This window comes from Balearica regulorum, chromosome 16 (assembly GCF_011004875.1).
Source record: "Balearica regulorum gibbericeps isolate bBalReg1 chromosome 16, bBalReg1.pri, whole genome shotgun sequence".
Lineage (NCBI taxonomy): Eukaryota > Metazoa > Chordata > Aves > Gruiformes > Gruidae > Balearica > Balearica regulorum.
The window spans coordinates 1,761,643-1,774,618 of NC_046199.1; the positions used below are offsets into that span (position 1 = coordinate 1,761,643).

Sequence of the window (12,976 nt, forward strand, 5' to 3'; positions counted from 1 at the left end):
GAATAATAGTGTTCTCCACACTGTCAGCTGCTGCAGACATGACTGGGATGGAAAAGTAGTCATCTCTGGCTACAGCTATTACCCCTCCACACATACTAGGCTATTGCACTCCCCCTTCTCTTATTCCTTCTCTACAGAGGACAGATCAAGTTGCTTCATCAAATGGAAATTTTCAGCGCAAACAGCAGAAATAGGGATTGAACACCCTTCACCCTCAATTTCCTGCCTACATTCCCTACCTCAGAGTCAGACTGACCAGAGCTGGAAATAAACAGTACTCCATTATGTTCAGTAGTGCCTCCAGTTCTCTCTCTGTCTCTCTCTTTTTTTAAAAGGTGTGAGGAGAGGTGCTGCAGTTTTTCAAGTTTGTCTTCCTTCTGTCTTACCTATTGAGTGTCTAGGAAATAACCAAATTCTTGTTCAGGATCCTCTGCACTATCCCATCACTATATGAAAGAAATCCCTCCCTCCTCCAACGATACCAATGTTTAGGCGTGTGTTGTCTTTATAAAAGGAGTAGTAGTCCACGTCTCAGCTGTGGGAGCATTTCCTAGCTCTCAGTCTCACTACTTCATTACATTTTCATTCCAGATTTACATGAAACTGCAACTGATTTCTTACCCCTGACTCCTGGGATCTTCCCACTGAGTGATTCGTGTGTTGTGATTGACAAAATACACTCTGCCGTTGCTGTCATTTCTCTTTTCTGAAATGATGTGAAAGGAAAAAAAAATCAGTGCCTGCTTAATGTATTGCTGAGACTGCATAAAATAACTAAAATCAAGCCACAGTCCCTACTGTCTTCAGGTTTCTCTGTACTTCCTTTGACTCAACATCTTTTCACTTTCCTTGTCATTATTCCTTAATAAGCTGTTCACAAACAGGAACCTGTCTTAATACTACTGACTGCTAATAGTCATATGAAACTGCAGCATCACCTATCCTCAGAGAAAAAGTTTCCACTTAATGGTGTTCATAGGTAAGATCTTTATATCTCAATTCTTACCCTGAAAAGTTCAGCTGTCTCTACCTGCATTGCTTATACCAACAATCCTGACCGCCAGAGAGATTCTGGGTATCAACAATATAAACATTTGCACGAAGGAAGTAGCTCATCCCAGGAGATTTACCTTCACTAGATTTATTACCCTACTGTATGCATTTTTTAAAAAGGTTTTTCAGTATTTTTGCAAGTTAAAAATTTATATGGATTAAAATATTGATGAAGTTGAAACTTCTGTCGTAAGATCCTTTACTATGCTATTTATTTTTCAATTGTAGGAAAAAAATTAATCAGCAGAAAGAAAAAAAAAGTTATTTTCTCCACAGGAAATTCCAGCTGCTTTGGTTATTGTGACATATCCTACAAGCAATATAGACAGCAAACACAAAATAGTAACAGATGTATACACGAGCATCAAGAAAGTACAAGGGCTTCATATTCAAATAATAAGCAGAGAAGAAAAAATGATCAATGCAGTTTCTAAGAAAATACATTTATATTTTCTCTCACATAGTTTAGTGTATGCCCAGGACTGAACAAAGCCTATGATAAATGCCCCAGCTTGGTCCTCTGTACCATTCTGCAGCTCTTCATGCAATTTTTATTTAGTGTGACAAAAGAAATACAGAATATATAATACAAACTATAAAAACAGGCCAAAATCTGACTGCTACAGGTAAAAAGCTTCAGTTTACAAGAGAAGTCTGGAAGTAGACACTTTTCTATGAGAGTTACACTGACAGCAGAATTCAGCATGATGTGGAAACTCAGTTTTGTTGTCTGGGCAATGCAAGTCTAAGGAACTTTCTTTGCAATGTTATATATGTAATGCAAGAAAGAACAAATGTGGGGAACGACAATTTTATGACATGAAACGGCATCAATACCAGAACTAAAAATCCAAATAGTTGTGTTAGAAAAACAGACGAGCCAAAACCACAGGTCTAACTCTACCCAGTAATTACTTGCTTTACAATTACACAATTCTGAGAACTTTGCCTATGTATCATGACACGTGAATTCTTATATCTGCTTGATAGTCACACCAGAAATTAGTTTTACACTTACATTTTTGTGCACACCCGCCCCAATTATATTAATTGTAAATTGTTAACCCTGTAAAGTACAAAACCAAATTTATTCCAGGGAGAGGGGCAAGTCAAGACGTGGTAGTTCTCATTTTAAAAAAAAACATTTTCAAACCAACAAAACTCTCCGAGAATTGACTTGGATAGGGAATTTGACAGTCTGATTTAGAGGGGATTTGGAGTCTGATTTGGCAGGAATGGGAATCCTCCATGGGATGGAGGGGAATCCTGCCTAATGAAAGTGGTAAAAAAAGAGGATGACTGTGAAAGAAACTATTATGATAGTTACAATGAGTAAATCAGAATACTTTATAGTTTCTAATATACTTTGAAACTGCACCTCCTTGTCAGGACTCTGTTTTAACAGCACATTTGATTAGATTTAATTTTAAAAGATTTTTAATCCAGATTTTCTTTTTAAAAAACAGCTGACAATATAATTTGGCAGAAGCACGCTTTAATTACGTTGCATTACAAAACACTTTCGAGTCAGTCTTACCCCATCCATGTGGCAGAGGGCCAAGAGGATCAAACTCTTTGTTCTGTGTGGATGAAAAGTCCTGGTTCTGCAAGTCACCGAAACAAATGGTGCATTAATGACTAGTCATTTGCTTTCCAGATGTTCTACCATAGCCATCATGAATTATTGAAGTAAATGCATTTTTGTTAATGTTACATATAAGCAAAGATGCCAACAATTTATTTTTCTCCACAGAGGCGGCCTATTCTACAGACCTTGGCATGCTTAATTAACTGCAGTGCCAAGAAAATAATTATTCTTTGTTTAGTGTCCCTGCCTACGCAGAAGGAAAATTAGTACAGTAGCACCAAAACAATCAGAAAGCAAACCACTTCACTCCTGCATTCAGTGCTGTTCTCCCTACCATCATTTATGAGGTCCATTTTTATTCTCTACACATACAGCACATTTAGAACCTACACCATCCTTGATAAACTGGATGAGTTTGAGCTACAGTCTACTGTTCATCAGAGGAAGACAATGGATTTAAAATTCTGGAAGGATTATTTTCTATTTCCTTGCTTTCATAACATTCATTGTGTATATTTCATTTTACCCAAAGCAGAAATATATGTCCTGTGAGCTTGCTTACCTTCCAGATCTTTGGTCAAGCCAGTACAAGACACAATACAAATAAACCAGCTTGTTACTAAGCCGTGGTTTGTTTTGAACCAATGGCTTTTATCAATATTGTACATAAAGTTTATCAAAGAACTCCACCTATATTCAGCTGACAAATAAAAAAAACCATTACACTGCATGTGCTGCCTGTAGTCATTGCAAGGACATGAACTAAGGTTACCTGTCATGTACACACACAAAGATACTATATTATCATAAAGAATAAACCATAACAAAGCCTGGTATCTTTATGGGGAAAAGTCACCCACAAGCATGCCCAAAACCCAAATACATTTATACTTTCAATATGTAGAAGAGATTAGGTTTCAACCTAATGGGTTGAAAACCTGAAAAAGATACTTCTCTTACTTAACCTTCATAGTTATTGTTATATTCCTTACCCCATATATAAATCTCTGATTAAATTGCTGCATAGCTCCTTGAAGCTGACTGCGCTGAAGCTGCCACTGCTCATAATTTCGGACAGACTCTAATGTTGGTCTCTGCCACGTCGTTGTTCTAGTGAAGTGGTCAACATAATAAATTCTCCCCATGTTGTCAACTCGTCGCTCCCAGCTTTTATAAAAATTACAAGAAACGGTTCTCAATAGCAGACAATTTCAAGGGCTCAGAAGCACTTTTAAGCAAACAGGCAGTGTGTTGGAAGTGGATATGAAGCATGGGCTCATCAGCAGACATTTTCTTCTCTTTTACTGTGCACTGAAACTATATAAGAGCTAAAAATTGTTTGAGGAGAACCATGCTTACTTTGTTGCATAATATACCAAGTCAGGCTCATTCCATTTACTGTACTTTCAGGATTTTTTGAAACAGTTTTCAAGAGCTATACAAACCACTGTCAATTGTAATTACTGCCTTTATCCCGCTCAACCCATAAGACAGTAGTCTGCTGGCTTCTCCTAAGACAACAGCAAAACCCCTCACAGTTGGGGCTGTACAATGCAAGATTTCCTCACACTCAAATTTGGCAGAAAAGGAAGGTGTGGGCATTGGGGTTTGTTTTGTTTTTCATTTGGTTTTGGGTTGGGTTGGTTTTTATTATTTTCAGTTCATATGAAATCAGCACTATTTACAAAAGTTGAGTGAAAAAACTACCATTCTGAGTAAGTTTAGGTAATACAGTAGTCAATCCTCTCAAAGAGATAAAAATAGACTATGCAATGCTACAGGCTTGGGGAAGAGTGGCTGGAGAGCTGCCTGGTGGAAAAGGATGAGGGGGTATTGGTTGACAGCCAGCTGAATATGAGTCAGCAGTGTGCCCAGGTGGCCAAGAAGGCCAACAGCATCCTGGCTTGTATCAGACATAGTGTGGCCAGCAGGACCAGGGCAGTGACCGTCCGCCTGTACTGGGCACTGGTGAGGCCGCACCTCGAGTGCTGTGTTCAGTTTTGGGCCCCTCGCTCCAAGAAGGACATTTTGGCGCTGGAGCGTGTCCAGAGAAGGGCAACGAAGTGGTGAAGGGTCTGGAGCACAAGTCTGGTGAGGGGCGGCTGAGGGAACTGGGGTTGTTTAGCCTGGAGAACAGGAGGCTGAGGGGAGACCTGATCACTCTCTACAACTACCTCAAAGGAGGTTGTAGCCAGGTGGGGGTTGGTCTCTTGTCCCAAGGAACAAGTGATAGAATAAGAGGAAATGGCCTCAAGTTGTGCCGGGGGAGGTTTAGATTGGATATTAAGAAAAATTTCTTCACTGAAAGCATTGTCAAGCATTGGAACAGGCTGCCCAGGGAAGTGGTGGAGTCACCACCCCAGGAGGTATTTAAAAGATGCGTAGATGTGGTGCTTGGGGACATGGTTTAAGTGGTGGACTTGGCACTGCTAGGTTAACAGTTGGACTTGACCTTAAAGGTCTTTTCCAACCAAAACAATTCTATGATTCTATTCTATGATTCTGTGACAGGCGAGTTCCCTTTATGAGACTGTCTGCCAGTTTTTGTTCTTCAATATCAGGTTCTCTTTACTATCCCACGTTTTTACTTAGTAATTCTGTACAATGTGTGAACCACTTGAGTATGAATGAAGTGCAACAGAATATTCTTATGCTTTTCTTACATTTTTTAAAAAAATAAGAAACATAGAACAAATGTGAACACTGCTTCCATGTAGAGACTAACATCACTGGCTGTTCTGATGTTAACAGCTGGAAAAGCCTAATAACCAAAGCAGTTTTATAAGAGGATAGTAAATTAGCAGCTGGGAACCCTGAGACAAGATCAAAGGACTGCAAACAGTAACCTCAGGATAAAGTGGTAACCAAGGGCATTCTTGCTCAAACCAATAGTTACCTCAATCCCAAAATACTCTTCTGTGGTTTGTGTTCTCTTTTACTGTTGGGGCTGTCTACTGTCTTTAACTTAAATCTGTTTCTCAGTAAAGTTGCACTTGCTTAATCTTTGACAGGAAATTCAGATTCTGTTATTTTTGACATTCAACTCTTTTCCATAGTATGTACTACGCATTTCTGCAGAACTCCTTGGAGACAACCTGGAGCAATTGTTTGTACTGGGTTCACATTTCTATTTACAATCATGCTTTCTAGCTTTAGTAAACTGACAGTCAAATAATTTCTGAAAAATCCAGACACATCCTAGACAATCATATGACCTATCCTGGCTCACCTTGGAGGAAGAGGCTCTGGCCGATCCCACGTTGTTCTTTTTTCAACATGATCTACGTAGTATACTCGGCCATGTTGGTCTACTCTTTGCTCCCAACTGAAAATAAAACAATATTTTTATCTTCCTCCAGATCAAACTACTCCAATCATTCATCTACAGCATAAAGATGAGAAATGTTTGTTTTCATAAAATGCTTATTTCTAAATAAAATGCTCGAAACTAGCACTTGGTTCACGAGATGCACCAAAACGCTGTACAATATAGAGTAGTAAAATGTTCATATTAAGAGTAATTCTATGTCAACTAGAATACCAAAAGCATTCTACATGACCACCTTCAGTTTCTGGGAAACTGAAGCTAAAATTCATGCCTACATGCATGAATTTTAATACATGCATACATTTTCAGCAAACATTGAAGCAAAGTTTTGTATTCAATATCAAGTGTATCAGTAACCTGTTGAACAAAATTGTCTGTAGAGCATAATCTCCTTTTAGAGTAACATTAATTCAAATCCTCAAAATATGTAAATTTTGCACAGATCAGTTATATGTAGAGTTCATCATAAGGACACTGGTCACATTTTCTGCATATGCAGCGTTTGGGATACTGACTCACCCCTGTATTTGCATCAAATGTAACACTGCAGAGGAAAAAGCATGCTAATTTGCCATTTCTGTTGAAATCAAAATGGTAAAGCAACAACCAATTTTTCGCAGTTATCCTGTGAGTAAGCCAGGTAATTCAGACCTCTCCTACCTTTTGGTTCAACTGCCTTCAAATTAAGGCAGATAGATAATTCACCAATTACACCATTTGCATTAGGAAGCTTTTGCTTTCCCTCACTCAGAGTCCAGAAACTTTTTTTTTTTTTTTAACTTTAGAATGTAAATGAGAGCTTTGAGCCAATAGACCAGCCATCTGGCAAGTTCCACATGTGCCTGAAATACAACAGTGTGCCCGTGCCACTCCCAGGAGCTGCAGATTATGTACTGCAATAGCAGCTTTTCTTCTACTTATCTATACCAATATTTTACTACCTGACTTCACTGTAATTTGAAGACAGCAAGCTGTCACACTATTTAAAATTTCTATGTTTCACTGACATGGGAACATATGACAGGTATCAAAAATACCTGAAAGATTAATTATTTTCTTGAATAAACCATGCTTGAAGGCCTACCAGACAAAACAGTTCTGAAAACCCCCAAATGAATACCGGGGGGATTTTTGTTATGCAGCAAAAGGCAGACGTTACAAATGTTACACCTACTTTAAGTAAAATAAAGTAAAATCAGAAATGTCAGCACACAAAAAAATCATTACACTCGTACCCAGGTGGAAGAGGACCTTGACTGACTGTAGTAAGTGCCTGAGGTGGAGGATTTACTGGCTGGACTTGTTTTGATACCGGAGGTGTGGTGAGCGCAGCAGTTGCAGGAGCTGTCGTTGCAGCTGTTGCCCCCTCAGGGCTCTGTTCTGAAGATGTATTTGCAGCTGTACCTGCCAGTGATCCTGCACTGGCCCCATCATCTTCTGTGGATGTGGATGAAGGACCATTTACACTTGCTATGATGTCAGAGATATCAAAGGCAGAGGAAAAAAAGCCTTTTAACTGGTATTTATCGCCAATCTATTTTAGAAGTTGTAAATCACAAAAGTAAACATGCAAGAACTGGTATTTCAAAGTGCAGGCACACGGCCACATTTTACAGCTTACACAAAAACTAAAAAGCAATTTTATCTCACTTTGTAAAAATGCTTTAATCCAAGAACTGCCATCAACAGCACAATTTTGATATTTCTGATATAATAAATCACGTTTACCAAAACAAATTGTCTACATTCTGTAAACACTAAATGTTATAAACAAAAAAACTGCTTTCTTGCACTGATTGCATTCTTGCATTAATTATTTTCCAGTTATTATTTGGAATGATAATTTAAGAGATAATAAGCATAAAATTTTCAGGAAGAGATCTGAGATTGCACGAAAAGAAATTATCAGAATAGGAGGGGAATAGATACATTCTTTAATTTTTTTCAGTTTTTTCTGAATGCCATTTGGTGGGTGGGATTAAAAGTTGTACACATGTCAGGACTTATTACTGAACTACACTGGATTAATCTTTTAAAGTAATTGCTGTATGGCAGTTTCCCATCCAGTCTCCACATTTATCAATTGTAATAATGAGACTACTGAAACAGATAGCAGCGTATGAGGGTGAAGGAGTTACCCTAAAAACATCAACTAACTTTTCAGAACTACTTGTCTTAAAGTTTTGTAGTTTCTAAATAATCAAATAAAAAAAAAAATCTATTCTTTCAGTGCAAAAGAGTAACAAATGTTTTAAATGTTGCTATTGCACAGAATTTAACTAGAATTGCAGAAACAACTAACTAGTATTTCAGAACGCAATATTATCAACTTGAGACAGTTCTGTGAGTCCTTCAGTAGACTTCATCTCAAGCCTCACACTCAGCAGATGTCTTAGTGCGATAATAGCATTCAGTTGTGTTCTTTTGGTCCCAGCTCCACTACATGTAGCCATATCACTGCAATCATTGCTTAGCAGACATGGAAGCAAGAAATTTCTAATGATAGGAACAATGATTAAATGTCATGTATTGAATGCAAGCTAAAAAAATAGTCCTTCAGAAGTTATATGTCCAAGACTTTACTATGAAAAAATGTAGTTAAAAATGTTCATTCAAAGAGGGTGCAGCTTTGAAATGAGTGCCTGGCCCTAGAATACATACCAGCTACTGAAGTGGGTCTGCGGGGAGTGGGTGGAGGTGGTCTAGAAGGCCTGGGAGGTCTAGACGGTTTGCAGTTTCCATTTGTGAGTAATGGAGAATCACTGCCATTAACAGTCTTGTTTTCATTGGGAGCACCATCTTCACAGCTTTCAAGGCCATTTGAGTTAGTCCTTTTGCAGGAACAAACAGAAAGGAGAACTTTTCTAACAGTGCATTGATGACATTAAACAATGGAAGACACTAGAATGTAATAGTTATGACTAGGTGAGATTCTTACATTCATAATAATTACAAAAACCTATACATCTATATAAACATAGTAAGAGTTTATCTCCTGAGGTACATGAAACCTCAACTGATTAAAAGGTTGTGAAATAGATGTATCTGTCACTGAAATCTCCTCTTTCATTTCCCAACCTGATATACCTGCCTTTAGGCCCAAGCTCCGGATTTTGCTGCTCAGCTATTTCTGCCCATGAATTCCACTTGTCTCTAACGAGATGGAAAGCTGAGACCTGAGAACAGTCTGAATGCATTTGCTCCACAGGGCTAGCATATGCTCCTAACACACAAAATGCTTCAAATTTTTAGAAGGCTTATTTATGCATACACCAATTTTGCCTCTAAACTCAATTCTGGAAAGGGCTAGAAAATTTAGGACTAAGCATTAAAATTTTGACCAACAGCTCTGAATATAAGCTTCTCAACTTCACAAGAATTAAGAAACTAAATAGCAATACTCACCCACTCTGTACTATTCAGTTATACTTAGCAGTGTATTATTCTGATATATTTGTAGCTCCTTAAGCAGAGTTACAGGTAAAGCATTACTTCTAAAGCATTTTGTTTTCAGAATATGTTGAGCAAAATAAAAAGATTGTCAACTAAAATTCTAGTGGATTGGCAGGTCAAGTACATAAGCCATCAGTAATAAAACCATAGCTTACAGTTTCAGCCCAGTACCTCTAAAATTACATTGCTTTAAATGTACACAAAATATAAAACAGTAGGTAAGCCTAAGTAAATCACAAGTCATAGAGGACCAGGTAGAATTGTGTACATTTGACCTCGATATCACTGTCAAACACGCTTCTGCTCTATACCAGGTGTGGTACACAATTCATACCATACCACACCAATTTCAAAGTAAATAGCTATGAAAGCATGTAAAAATCTGAAGTTTAGCATGTAGTGATACGAAGTTCACAAGAGAGATACCCTAGGTTTTCCTCAGTCCCAGAAAGCATACTGCTGCTGTTCGAACACTAAAGTCAAAAGTGTAACCTTTTATCTTTAGTGTATTTGACCAGTTGTGTATGAAAACATTACTATACATGTAACAATAACCACTACAAGACATATTCCAGATCATTTACATGATCCTCAAAATGGACCTTTAATGAACACCAAAAACCCCACTGTTGATACTAAAACCAACTCAGCTATTATTATTATACTATTACACACTCAGGCATTCTGAATACCCAAGCATGGAAATATTCTTCTGAGCATGAAAAGGAAACAACAAAAATAAACTTTCATGGGAAGACTCTAGATGACATAGCTAAAAGAGTTACAATTATTAAAAAAAAATAGTGAAATTTAACTTAGCTACTCCAGATGTCATCCAAAAGCATTGTGCATTGTAGAGATACTTAAAAAACTTGTAGTACTGGTAACTAATTAAAGTGGCATGGTGCTCACTGCATGTTAATCACCATCAAGTACAGTCACACTTTTATCCTACCAGGAAACAGGTTACATAATCCGGTATCGACCTTAAAACATTGCAACTGCTAGACAGTTTTTCGTATCTTCTTAACAAAGCTAAATATAATTCTGATACCTCCATGCTATAAAGCAAAATAGTGTCAAAATAACTAGTGCCATTTACTCACCAGTGAGATTTTTTTTTTTATATTTAATTTACTTTTGTTAATCACCGGGAGAAGGATGAGGAACACAAAGGGAAAAACCCAAAAGATCAGTCAGGTATGGAGGCAAATGGAAGCTAGAAGATGGGACTCATATGGAAAACAATTTAAAATGTGAATGTACAATGGTACAGTATTTTTGTTTAGGACATGCTCAAATCTTAACAGATACTGTTGCAGAGCGTACTCAGAAATTTTTCAGTTGTCTTCTGTATAAAACATACAATTCCGCTCTCAGAACTGCAAACACAAAAAGGCAGTACAAGAAGAGGAAAAAAGTCTTACCGTGTATCGTTCTTTACTTTGGAGCTATCATTCTGTGTAGGACCTTAAATACCAGAAAAAAAGACGACAATAGAAGTATAAGCAACATTCTGAATCATTTGCAAGAAAAGAAGGAGTCTTTAATGCTCACGCTTCTTGTAAACATGGAGGTGATACATTATGTGCTGCTTATGTACTGTCTTATTTCAAAACATACACATTTTGCATGTCTATGTATATGTGCGTGTGAACGTTATTTTTAAACCACTGCCACTGTGAGTACTATTTTCACCTTACGGAAGATATAACAGGATATCGTTTGACTGTATGAGTATCCCCAAACACACAGTTCAGTAGCATTGCCTCCTGTCCTTATAGCAGTATCAAGCAGTGTTCTCCATTCTTTGAGTGGAGCTGGCTTTTCATATCCTCTCCCTTTTCAATGATGACAGGCAAAGCAGGAAGAGCAACAACTTCTCTAAAATCTTCTCTCTGGTTGACTAGCAAGCAACCACAGGGGCTTTGTTTTCTGGGACTCTCTAGCCTGGACCCTTCCCTTTCTCTGAAGATTATTTAGCATAAAGGCATTCAAGCAGGTACAAAATATGGCTGCACTCCAAATAGAATTATAGCAGCTCAGTCTAGATTCGCAAACATTTGACAACTGCTTATTCAGCCAGCCTGGAAATATTTGCCTTTTGTGCCAGCACTTGCAATACTTGAATATGCAGCACAGAACTCATTCATATAGACAGCACAAATACTTTATTTCCATAGAATTAAACAAATGTCATTAACAAAGAAATCAGATATCAATTCTGATGGGAACTATGTACAGATTTAAGCGGAAGACAAGGATGTAGTCATGTAAAGGCTTATGATAATGTGCTGCTAGTGGGCTGCGCGCAGAAGTGATTTTAATCCTGGAAACTGAAAACTTTAAAAGCTACTCAATAAACAATGTATTTGCTTGCAAGTACCTTTAGCCAGTACAATAAGACTGTGTTAGACTACTTTTAAGATGTAACTCTTTCCTCATGTGCTTCGGTCCCCTGATTATCTGTGAACCCTCTGCTGAACTTCTGCCTTGGAATATCAACACCTGCCTTTCCTGTCGAGCCCAAAGCTGTCTATGGCACTCAGTTCCCTGCATGCCTTTTTCTCAGCAGGTGAATTTCAGGAAATGGAAGAAAGCACAAATGAAAACCAAATATTGCATAAGAGGAAAATTTGTTACTTTCACTAGGTATTTCTATCAACATACCCCAGCCCTGTTCTACAAGCCCCACACAATCCCAGCATTTGGCTTTTATTTACAAAAAAAAAAAAATAAATCCCACACTATCAGATCATGTGATTGATCCTTTTAACAAGATGCAAAGAAAGGTGGACTAAAAGCTTTAAGAAATAATGGATACAAAGCTAGTGTGTTCATTCAATTTCACAAAGCAACTCCCTCTAGTCCTTGAAAAAAAAGCCCGGAAGCCTAAAAATTGCCAATTAAGTGCCTAGCTTACTTGCTACAGCAGACAGTCTCTCCAATACTGCCTTCTGGAGAAGTAACTTCTTAACCTATTTCTACTTTACAATGTACATTACCCTCAAAAGTGCTCCGTTGCCTGTTCTGCACCAATGGAATTAAACCTCCTTATTTTTTATTTTAGTGTAATTACACATTTTACATGTATTCAAGATTTTCCGTTAAAAATCATACTAGCTATCTGAAACTGAAGGCACCAACTAAACAGGATAATGGATCCCTCTCTGCAGCACTCCATGGGGAACAAAATCTATGAAAACATTTATTTAAATGAGGTATTTTAAGAAAAATTAATATAAGCAGATGTTTCCTAGTAAGCAGAATTATTACTGTATCAAACTAACTTATTTTCTGTTCTTTTCTGTCTGTGATGTTATTAAGCATTCAGGGAAGCTACAGGCTTTCATTAAAGTTTAGGATTGCTAGATATAAGTTAGCAAAATTCAGAAAATAAAGGTGCTGATCTTCATTACAGTAAGGCTGAAAACTGCCTGCATCTGACTATAACTTCACCTCAAATAAAAATGCATAAGAGTTCTGGTCTCTGCAAACAGAAAGTTATAGAAACCACTGTTGTTATGATTATTAAAACATTGTCTTAAAGTTTC

At 37.6% G+C, this 12,976-nt stretch overlaps 1 protein-coding gene across 4 annotated transcripts in view; it reads right to left on the reverse strand.

The window, feature by feature from the left end:
* The window catches only part of ITCH (itchy E3 ubiquitin protein ligase), a 63,879-nt gene that overhangs the window by 17,724 nt on the left and 33,179 nt on the right, over positions 1-12,976 (reverse strand). For all 4 annotated transcript variants that reach the window (XM_075769043.1, XM_075769044.1, XM_075769042.1 and 1 more), the window contains exons 6-12: positions 10,850-10,892; positions 8,631-8,800; positions 7,205-7,439; positions 5,871-5,966; positions 3,634-3,808; positions 2,591-2,657; positions 622-706 (exon numbers count right to left, since the gene is read on the reverse strand). In XM_075769043.1, coding sequence (XP_075625158.1) covers positions 622-706; positions 2,591-2,657; positions 3,634-3,808; positions 5,871-5,966; positions 7,205-7,439; positions 8,631-8,800; positions 10,850-10,892 — 871 coding nt within the window. The remainder of the gene's footprint in view (positions 1-621; positions 707-2,590; positions 2,658-3,633; positions 3,809-5,870; positions 5,967-7,204; positions 7,440-8,630; positions 8,801-10,849; positions 10,893-12,976) is intronic.